The 12227-nt window shown below is 40.9% G+C and overlaps 1 protein-coding gene across 1 annotated transcript; it reads left to right on the plus strand.

Moving 5' to 3' along the window:
* The first annotated feature begins 1702 nt into the window (after window positions 1-1702).
* LOC143213648 (uncharacterized) lies at window positions 1703-6131 on the plus strand. The gene is made up of 3 exons (XM_076433702.1): window positions 1703-1723; window positions 4157-4960; window positions 5958-6131. Exons 1-3 carry the CDS (start codon window positions 1703-1705, stop codon window positions 6129-6131), a joined length of 999 nt encoding a protein of 332 aa, XP_076289817.1.
* The last annotated feature ends 6096 nt before the right edge of the window (window positions 6132-12227 follow it).

The following is a 12227-nucleotide window of genomic DNA, read 5'->3' on the forward strand; positions in this document are numbered from 1 at the left end:
AGGAGAGCGTATGGGAAATGCTATGAACTATGTCTCTTTCTTATCCATACGCTCTCCTTCTTTGCGTCGCAAATTTTGATCGTTCATTATTTTTTATATGATTTTCTATGATTCCATCATTGAAACAATTGGCTTGTGATAGCTAATATATGATATCAATATTCTTGATTCAATTTTGTCTAAATGTCTTGCAAATACTGCATCGAGAGTTGTTCCTGGATCTTGTTGTCGTTTCATTAGGATTATTTGTCGTTTCCAATCGTAATTTACTTCTAAACATTACTAGACTGCGAGAAGTTTTACTTCTGCCGCACGTGGTTTTTTTACTATAACACCTTTACTGATTTACCAATTGATTCAATCCATCAATATACGAAACTGTAGGATGTTAGTCTATACTTTAAGTGTGTATACTACTAAAACCGTCTTAGAAAAAGAAAAATCAATCGCGAAAATGTGTAGTATGTAGTAAACACAAAATCCGACGAGAAAGTAGATATGAATGCAAAACATGCGATGTAGGTTTATGCGTTGAATCATGCTTTAGGATATGTATATCACACACAAATTGGTTATTAAATTGTTTCTACATATTATCTTTATTCGTTCATTATCGTTTTATTATCTTTATTCGTTCATTATCGTTTTATTATCTTTATTATCATTATGTTGAAATTGTCAAAATGAATTTGTTCCTCATTATCAATTTCGGATTTTTTCCTTTATATTTAATTAGCGACTATTATCGAAGGAATGTACAAATTATATCAAGTAAATTAAAATAACTTAAAAAGCTACTTGAAATAAATAAAAAAAATTGATATTTTTTATTTGTTTGCAATTATTATTTTTTTAAACCCTAAGAATGGTATCAAATCTCCGGGTACTGTTTTGGTCACTACATAGTCAGTGGACAACCAGTCGCAGCGACCGACATGCAAGAAACGCGACGTCCATAATGATGGGTGTTCCCCCGAGAGCGCGCCGCAGTCAAAGGATTAAATAATTAATTTGACTTTGAAATTTCCCCCCTCCACCATTCGAGTCCTGAAAAAAATTACACGATTGTTCCCTTCGTACGTCGTACCAAACGACTTTTTTAAACAAATTTTTTTACAACTTCAGTGCATCACGAGATATTTCCGTTTTCAGATAAACGAAACACCCTGTACATGAAGCAATAATTTTCCAGGTACCACAGCATCCCAAATTTAATGGCAGTCGCCGTATATGCATATGCTTACCAACTTTCACCATCGTAAATTCACATCAAAACAGAGTCGTAAATTCCCCATTTCCATCGTGTATAGGGACGACGTGAACTGCTACTTTTGGATCACTAGCGATTCCATCACGTTCGTTCCCAATCACGGTGATTTTTCACAAAGCTTCGTGATAGAATTCTGATTGACAGAGAGCATAACACTTCTTCGCGCCAATCACAGAACCATAACCTGACAAAATTGCGAGACAAAATTTTTTATTATAGATTTGTAAGACGTTCCTCAAACTATCATTTGCGTTTCCTATAATTGTTAATTAATGCATTGGTATTTTGTAAAACTTTTTACATAGCACTTTTATATTATTTAAATAAATGGTACGATCTTGATATCGAGAGAAAGAATTAATTTTTTTCTCTTTTAAATACTGAAATAAGGTACGAAAAAGAAAATTGAATATTTTTAATTTTTATCATGAAATGAAGTATAGTTACAGAAAAGTAAGTATACAGAAAAGATAACTTAACTTTAAATGTATGTTAAATGCCGATACAGAGAATATCTCTGGCGGATATTTTTATGCAAGCTAATTGGTGTATTTAAAAAAAAAGAACTAATTCAATTGTTACGGATGACGAACAGGTGTTCAATATCATCTCTGGCAGGAACCGTCCTAGATAAACGAACAGAGTTTTTCCCTAGATAAATCTACATAATTGTTTAGGTTAGTTTAGGGCCCAAACGTACGCACGACCAACTGGTCGTTGACAAAATACGAATGTTCACTTGAAGGGTACTGACAAGTACCACCCGTCATTGCAGGGCTATATAAGCCCTTACATTTCTACTCTCGTGGGCTAGTACTGTCGTAATCACGAATAGTGTCGCGTCGTGCTGCATCTCGGAAGTCAACTACCAGTGAGATCGGACGTTCGTTCCTTTTGAATCAAAGTTTAACCGTACAGATTCCGCGAGTTCGGTCTAAAATCTGTTAGGCAGTGACAAGGTTGCTCCGAGTCCCCCGCATTGCCAGTGCGTCAACACCGTGCGTCTTAGCTTAGGTAATATCACCTTTCAATTTCTTTCCTATTCTAAATTCAGTTCATTCGCGACACAAATACACTTGTAGAACGAAACTCTATAGTAAGAATATATTTGTCTTCTTTGATAATTAACTCAAATTCATTAAACCCATAATTATCGTCCAATATCCTAACCAAGTAATTGAACGTCCCCACATGATACAATCTTACCGCTCGGATTGTATCAATTAAATTATACTAGTTACGAGGCTTACTAATTATCCTAGCAATTCCCAGATTAACCATCAGGTTCTTTCGCGACATTCCAATTGTCCGAACAGAGATTTATCCAACCTAGCGGCTCCCCAGTTTTGCATTGGGTTCGTCCGCATCCTAACAGCTCCCTGACTTCGCATCAGGTTCGTCTGTGCTATTATACAACCTCCTAGCAGCTCCCCGGTTTTGCATCGGGTTCGTCTGCGTTTGACTCCATTCCTAGAGGCTCCCTGACTTCGCGTCAGGTTCGTCCTCGCTGTCAATAATCCTAGCGGCTCCCCAATTTCGCATTGGGTTCGTCCGCGTTCCTTAACTAACAAATTTATATCATATTCCTAGGGTAATAACCCTTCGCCGGCCACTCGTGCTGCTCGCGGCCCTGGCTCGTAACAGAACTGGTGACAGCGGTGGGATTGTTCAATTATTTTAGGATCACTTTAATTTTGGGTTTACTACGTTAAATTACTCGTAGCTGAGTATTGACAATATACTAGTTTTCCTAGTTACGTCTCAATATTATTAGCAATATACTAGTTTTCGCTAGTCACGCTTTTATACCAATAATATACTAGTTTTCCTAGTTGAAAGGTTTCGGTAATATACTAGTTTTCTCTAGTTACATTCCTTAAAAATGCCGAATTCAGCTGCAAATATTTCTTTCGTTGACATAATGAACTTGACGGTTTCGCTTGCAAACTCTATGTCGCTGTTGACGCAAAAGACATGCTTACAGAATGTTACTTCGACAATTCCGACCTTTAACGGGGAAGACCCCTCTTTGATTCGTTTCGCGCAAACTTTAGAGGACGGGTTAACTTTGATTCCGGAGGGTACGGAAACCGAGTATCTGGCAATTGTTCTTACTAAGCTCGTCGGGCCAGCACGTAGATGCACATTAGAGCACAAGTTTACTACCGTAAAAGCGTTAATTCAACATTTGAAGAAACGGTTCGCTCCCGGCAAGAGCCTATCATATTATCAAGTGGAAATCGCGAAACTACATATTCGCGAAGGAGAAAGCCTACGACAATACATCGATAGGACAAGCCACTTGGTCTACTGTACGCGCGGAGCCATGAGGGAAAAATACGAGGCACATGCTGAAGAATTTATCAAATTGATGGAAAAGGACGTCATTGAAAACTTCATCGATGGATTACCGGATCGGATTTCCCTGAAGGTGTCGGCTATCTTGAAGGATATAAAAAATCTGGAGGATGCTTACGACGCCGTGCTACAGATAGATAAAAGATTAAGGAATCGACGACAGTCGCCTCGGAGTGAATCACCATCAAGGTGGTCCCGCCGAGATTCATATGACCAGGACTCTCGCTACCGCGATCGTGAAGTGTCATATCCCTTATCTCCAAGCAAATATGACCGACACAGGGATCAACGCACGAGACCATCTGGTTTTGAGGAGGAAAGAGAAGGACGAGCGTCTGCCTGGACCTTGCGTCACAGGAGCCCCTCCGGTTCCCCCTCCAACCGTTCGGATTCGTCAATTGTGAGAGACGGAGAGAAACGGTATACAATTTTAAAAAATTCCGATAGGAATCGCATGTCAAAATCGTATTGTTGGCATTGCGGAACATCCGGACACGATGGAAAATTCTGCAAGAATCGACCGCGTAGTCCGCGATTCCAAAGAGATTCGCGAGATTCGTCCGTGGAATCGAACAAATCTTTAAACTTCGATCGCGCTCACCGTACAGGCGACACGATGAGCGAAAACAAAGAAGTTCGCTAAAGAACTGTCCGCTTCGAGGAAAAACCCTCATCAAGGAAGCTCCAGCACCACGAATCAAAATCAAAATCCCGGAACTGGAATCAGGCACGGGAGAATTTCTACTTGATGGTGGAGCATCCGTAAATTTAGTCGTTCTTGACGTTTTAGGAGAAGGAGCAGAAATTGTTTCACGCGAAGAAATTGAAATAACTGGTCTTACTACAAATCCAATTCGCACTCTAGGAACTACGATACTTCACATACACGAAGCTCCTGCGTTTTTCTACGTAGTGAAGCGCCTTGCAATAGAAGCAGATGGACTTATAGGAAGCCCATTTTTAAAACAGGAAGAAGCAGAAATTTCTTATTACCATGGGACACTGGTATTAAAAAATAAGCCCATCAGGCCTATTCGATTTTCAAATTACCAGCAGGACTCAGATGTACGGACCAAACATCGCATCGATGCCCGAACATCTCAACAGATTGCCATAAGAATAGCTAATCCAAGGATAAAAGAAGGCTATTTACCACGCATAAAAACGCACAAACAACTCTACATAGGAGAAGCCGCCGTCCTGAACGACGGAGGAAAATGTCATGTTATGGCAACCAACACTAGCGAGGAAGCCATAGACGTAGAAATAGAGCCACAAATCGTGGAACCTTACGACATTTTGAGCACATCAGATGAAGATATTTATTCAGAGGTACGTCAACATTGTAATTTCAAAACTAGAGAAGATAGGATACAGGGAATCTCCGAAACGCTAAATTTGAGTCACCTGAACAAAGAAGAACGGTGTAGCATCACCGCATTGATAAAGGAATTTCCCGATCGATTTTATCTCCTCGGAGATAAATTAGGGAAGGCATCTGATTTCAAGCACTCCTTACATACAACTGATGAGATTCCGATTAACACGAGACAGTATCGCTACCCTCCTGTACACCAAGAGGAAATAAAAAAGCAAATCAATGGCTTATTATCCGATGGTATTATTACTCCGTCGAAATCTCCGTACAATTCACCCTTGTGGATTGTACCCAAAAAACCAGATGCGCAAGGAAACAAACGTTGGCGCATGGTAATAGATTTTCGTGCGCTTAACGAGAAGACCATTTCCGATAAATATCCACTGCCTCAAATTACGGAAATATTGGATCGTCTCGGAGGAGCCAAATACTTCTCCGTTTTCGATCTTGCCAGTGGGTTCCACCAAATAGAAATGGATCCGAAAGACAGACAGAAGACAGCTTTCACCACCCCTAATGGACATTATGAATTTTCACGAATGCCGTTTGGTTTGAAAAATGCACCACCTACTTTTCAACGCCTCATGGATCAGGTATTAACTGGACTCCAGGGAACGGACGTTTTCATTTACCTGGATGATATCGTGGTTTACGCTGCGTCATTACACGAACACAACATTAAAGTCAGGAAATTATTAAACCGTTTGCGAGAACATGGTTTAACTCTTCAAACCAATAAATGCGAATTCTTACGAAAAGAAGTTGCATACCTTGGACATATTATTTCAAGACAGGGAGTAAAACCTGATCCCCGAAAATTAAAGGCTGTCAAGGATTTCCCAACGCCTACCTCACAGAAAAATATACAACAGTTTTTGGGTTTAGTAGGATATTACCGAAGATTCGTACCAGATTTCACTACAAAAGCAAAATCTTTAATTGACCTTCTAGGAAAGGGCAGAAAATTCAAATGGACTGAAGAACAGGAAAACAGTTTCAAGCAGTTACGTGAAGAACTCTGTCGAGAGCCTATTTTACAATATCCAGATTTCAGCAAACCATTCGTCATTACAACAGACGCCTCTGAATATGCCGTTGGAGCCGTGCTTAGTCAAGGCGAAATAGGAAATGATCTGCCGATCGCTTATGCATCACGTAGCCTCAACAAAGCAGAGAGAAATTATTCAGCCACGGAAAAAGAATGTTTAGCAATGGTATACGCCGTCATATATTTCCGACCATATGTGTACGGAACAAAATTCACATTGGTTACAGATCATCGACCATTAGTTTGGCTACATTCTGTGAAAGATCCGACATCAAGACTCATGAAATGGAAGCTCCGACTATTAGAATATGATTATCAGGTCGTCCATAAATCTGGAAAAACAAATAAGAATGCTGATGCATTGTCACGTAATCCTACTTCCATCTGTTTACCACTCATCCCGAGGGAAGTCAAAGACCCCGATTTTAAAATCCAAATACCGAATACAGCTGTCGACGCTGTTTCAATAGGACAACGCGTCAGACAACTACATCGAGACCGAGAAAAACGGCCGAAATATCAACAAACAAGCAGCAGTTCAGATGAGACGGAACAACCCGCCCTGGGGAAGGTTCAACACTCACCAATTATTAACATAAATAGAACTCTTCCGAGTTTATCTAAAGAGATAGTGATGCCAGACGAAGATCAGGACAACGCACACCATTTTTTGCCCGCAGCAAACTCCACAGAAATTTTTTCTACGGATAAGAATACGACCTTATCTGGTGATTTAATTTCGTTTGAGGAGCCACTGGAAAACACCGTTATAGAGAATAGGAACAATTTACAGGAGGATGTACCCAACATACCGCAGGTACCATTTCCCGAAATAGGTGAAATTTTGCAACGCAACGTAATTCGATTTCCAAACAATATAATACGCGAAGCAAGGGCGCGGCAACTGCCTGATCGCACAGCCGACCCTTACCCATTCTTTGACGCCGATACCGATGGTTCTTCTATCGAAACTGACCTGGAAGCGCCGCCGGAACCGAAACAGAGGATTAGCATTTCTTCAAACACCCTTACCGCAAAGGAAGACCATTATGTACATTTCATATCAGCTGATCGCAACCTAATAACCCCCGTAGGAAAACTGTTACTGGACACGGGATTAATAAATAAGCAAGAACTTTTAGCTGCACGACCGAAAAAGGGACAGGTCATAATTTCAAACAATGGGTTATTTAAAACCTTTAGCATTGTAATTTCTGATAACTTCTATGAGAAACCAAAAAGATTGGATATAATTAATGGATTGAAAACTCTTCAATCTGCTTTAGAACAAAATAGGAGCAAATCTTTTCGAATATCCGCCACCGGAGATCATCATAAATCATCGCCTGATGAACTTTTCAAAGCATTAAAAGAAGTCTTTACAGATTCAACTTATCAAATTACAATATGTAACTGTGTTATTACTACACCTTCCGTAGAAGACAGGCAAGAAATCATCCATGAAGCACATGATAGCCTAATAGGAGGGCATAAAGGAGTTACAAAAACCTACAATCGCATTCGATCAAGATTTCATTGGCCGCACATGCGCAACGAAATTCAGGATTACATCCGAAAATGTAAAAGTTGTCAGGAGCAAAAATTAGTCAGAACGAAAACTCGTCAACCTATGTTGATCACTGACACACCGTTGGACGCATTTGACAAAATTTCATTAGATACCGTTGGACCATTACCAATTACACCTGGAGGGAACCGACACATTCTCACCATGCAGGATAATCTAACCAAATATTGTATTGCAGTAGCGATACCTAATATCCGAGCCACCACCATCGCAGATGCTTTTGCACGGCATTTTATTGCAATATATGGGACACCTCGAGCCATACTCACGGATAAGGGAACCAGCTTCATTGGAACTCTTATGACAAATCTGTCAGAAATATTCAAGATTAAACAAATCACCACCTCCGGATATCGACCACAAACTAATGGATCATTGGAGCGAAGCCATATTGTTCTTACAGAATACCTCAAACACTATATGGAGAACTACGAGGATTGGGATTTATTAATTCCGTTTGCAATGTTTTCTTATAATACGTCTGTTCATGAAGCTACCAACTTCACACCATATGAATTAATTTTTGGTAAACAGGCTCGAGAGCCAACTTCATTTCCAACCGGTACAATTTTGAAGACATATGGAGACTATTTATCGGAACTAATAACAAATATAGTCCGAATCCGTAATATAGCAGCAAATGGAAACCATGCATAACGATCTTCTAAGGAGCAGGACTACCTCCACCGACAGCAGTCTCTACCTGAGCACCACCTAGCAATAAGTACACTTATACCTACACTACACTCGTTAAAAATTTTTTCTCTTCAGTTTATTTTGTTTTCTCTCCACTTTTTTCTTTCTTTTCTTAAAGTCTATTGTATCTAGGACGTTTCCTCCCTGATGAGAAAGCATCACGGGAACCGCGATGTTTCTTCTTGGTGGGGAGATGTTACGGATGACGAACAGGTGTTCAATATCATCTCTGGCAGGAACCGTCCTAGATAAACGAACAGAGTTTTTCCCTAGATAAATCTACATAATTGTTTAGGTTAGTTTAGGGCCCAAACGTACGCACGACCAACTGGTCGTTGACAAAATACGAATGTTCACTTGAAGGGTACTGACAAGTACCACCTGTCATTGCAGGGCTATATAAGCCCTTACATTTCTACTCTCGTGGGCTAGTACTGTCGTAATCACGAATAGTGTCGCGTCGTGCTGCATCTCGGAAGTCAACTACCAGTGAGATCGGACGTTCGTTCCTTTTGAATCAAAGTTTAACCGTACAGATTCCGCGAGTTCGGTCTAAAATCTGTTAGGCAGTGACAAGGTTGCTCCGAGTCCCCCGCATTGCCAGTGCGTCAACACCGTGCGTCTTAGCTTAGGTAATATCACCTTTCAATTTCTTTCCTATTCTAAATTCAGTTCATTCGCGACACAAATACACTTGTAGAACGAAACTCTATAGTAAGAATATATTTGTCTTCTTTGATAATTAACTCAAATTCATTAAACCCATAATTATCGTCCAATATCCTAACCAAGTAATTGAACGTCCCCACATGATACAATCTTACCGCTCGGATTGTATCAATTAAATTATACTAGTTACGAGGCTTACTAATTATCCTAGCAATTCCCAGATTAACCATCAGGTTCTTTCGCGACATTCCAATTGTCCGAACAGAGATTTATCCAACCTAGCGGCTCCCCAGTTTTGCATTGGGTTCGTCCGCATCCTAACAGCTCCCTGACTTCGCATCAGGTTCGTCTGTGCTATTATACAACCTCCTAGCAGCTCCCCGGTTTTGCATCGGGTTCGTCTGCGTTTGACTCCATTCCTAGAGGCTCCCTGACTTCGCGTCAGGTTCGTCCTCGCTGTCAATAATCCTAGCGGCTCCCCAATTTCGCATTGGGTTCGTCCGCGTTCCTTAACTAACAAATTTATATCATATTCCTAGGGTAATAACCCTTCGCCGGCCACTCGTGCTGCTCGCGGCCCTGGCTCGTAACACAATCGAGCCGAAGAATTAGGAAGACAGTAAGCAAATCCACTCCAGATTAAAAATCACGATCACAGCGTGAATGAATTTAAAATCATAGTGATTTTGCACGCCATCACTAATCGTGTACACTAACCTCATCCTTTTCCACAAACGCTCTCATTCGCAGCTTTTCCCCTACCTAGTATCTTATTTCGTCCAAGAGACCTACAAATTGTCAAGAGTATATAAACCAAGCGATCATATACTGATTCCAGTAACCTTTTCTTGTTAATCGCAACCATGGACCTAAAGGATGGTGCATAAAGTGTACTTATGGCGCAGGGGTTGAAACGAAAGACGGAAGGAGAGTCGACTTCTAAAACGTCCTTCAGTCATCCTGGTCGGCAAACCTGATGCTGCCTGATGCCATCTATGTCAGCGCTCGGATTTACTTACTCGCGACGGCCGAGTTGTAAAGGTTACGCCCCCTCGACCCGGCCGCGCGTCTCGCTCCCCGTGGCGGTCATAGTTCTCCTAGACGCCACGAATAGCGAGTATATGTATATTATATGTAAGCGTTTGGGTAGAAATAATTTATTTGCGTAGTTACAGTTGCATTCTGAAAAATCTTAGTTTGCTAAATATTTTCTTTGATTAATTAATGGCATGATTGAACTAGAGATCGACGAATTTTAAGTCTTCTTTTAATAGAAATGAACAATTTATTCGAAAGAAAAGGTTCTGGTAAAAACGTTATTACTATTTGAATGATGTATAATTGCTTTCCCCGTACTATATTTGAATACTTCATATTAATATGGAATACGTCAGTTGCAGAAACGACAGATTAATTCGCTCAAAATATTTTCGTTTCATCCTAGCTTGTATACGTAGGTACTTTCAATTAAGAGATCCACATTTCTCATTTTTAGATGTATACGATTCTAAGCGATTCAAGAAAATAAATGGAACATTTTAATATCAAAATGAATGATATAAATATCATTTAGACCGTGCCTAGTAGCCTACAAACCCCACCGTCCCACATTGTGATATTTCGGTCATTTAGGAGAATTTAATTCCGAAATTAAAAATTTAAAAAAACTGCGTATTTATTCCTACATTGGAAGCAATACCTCCGTAACCGAGAATCACTATTCTTTTGAATTTTTCATCGCATTCAGATAAGAAAAATAAGCCTTAAGTGAACTCTTCTGCCTATACAATTATTCCAGTCTTCCCGGTCTGCTTCGAGCACATATCGAGCACAGCTTGCAATCGTACGATGCGAGCAGATGGCAGGAATTACGCTGTCAGAACGACGCTCGAAGCTGAGCATGCTCGGAATCTGTTAGATTTTAGATAACACACCCTACTGCCGATATTTATTCGGACGCAGAAGTATCGCTTCATGCTGACCGGCACAAGCTGAGAGCAGAACAGTTTGTCCAAACAGGGGTAATCGAAAAGGAATCGAGGGGAATAGTCGACTGTGCGACGAGAATAGAGTAAGGCGAATGGGAGACACGTTCAGTGATGCGAGAAATGCGCAACATTTCACGCGCATGCGCGGTGATTAGTCTCAGTATAATAAGATTCTCGATGAAATGGGGTACCTTGAGCACCCCGCAGAATTTTAAAAAATTTATATGATTTGATTCTGAAAAATGAATGTATAACAAGCGTATTTGTGTATATTTTGTAACTCGTAGTACACGTTCTGGAGTCTTTTTGTCCGGTACAGATTGTTTCGGTACATTCCTGCCAATATAACTGCCTCAGGGCTCCGCTACCTCACATAGATACGGTCCTGTTTGTCGCGCATGCGTGTGAAATGTTGCGCATTTCTGGCATCAGTGGACACGTTGTGCGTGCGCGATAGGAACTGAACAGTGGAATAGGATAGTGGAAGGGGATAAAGGTGGAGAGCCTGGATGGAGAGGGAATGAGATCTGGCCACACTGGGGCACAATGAAGGCAGCTCGGACCTTCGTTTAAGAGGGCAGCACGGTCACACTAATGTGGCAGATGTCGTTAAAGTAGATTTCTATTGTACAAATATGTAGCAGTCTTCCTTTTTACCGACAAAATCAATATTTATTTAAATTCCTATTGATTTCTGAACTAATATTTATTTTGTGCACATACAAGGAGAGAACATGAAATAATAAATCATCTAACCTCATTTGCCACATTAGTGCAGCCGTGCTGCCCTCTTAAATGAAGGACCAAACTGCCTTCATTCTGCCCTCTGCTTGTACCGGCACACCGTGCCAGCATAAAGCGATACTAGAGGTCTATTTAGTTTAGCCAGGCCCTCACAGTCCAGAATTTTGGCTCCTTTTATACATGTCTGTGACTGTCCGGCTGTAATTTGAGGAGTTTCGAGAGGCCCGCACAAAGGCCAAGCCACGGTGCATTATACAGGTGTGCCGGCTTCCCTCAAAAAACTGAGGCAGATGAGTCGTAAGTCTCTGGCCGCCGCCAGAGTGGTTCCCCAGGTACCATGCGCCGTCTGGCGGCGGCCAGAGAATTACGACTCATCTGCCTCCAAATTTCAGCATTACAGAGATGCTAAGTCGGCACACCTGTATAATGCACCGTGGGCCAAGCGCAGGAGATCGTATCTAACCCCAAGGGTTCCCAGAACCTTTTAT

The sequence above is a fragment of the Lasioglossum baleicum genome, chromosome 11, assembly GCF_051020765.1.
Source record: "Lasioglossum baleicum chromosome 11, iyLasBale1, whole genome shotgun sequence".
NCBI classification, from domain to species: domain Eukaryota; kingdom Metazoa; phylum Arthropoda; class Insecta; order Hymenoptera; family Halictidae; genus Lasioglossum; species Lasioglossum baleicum.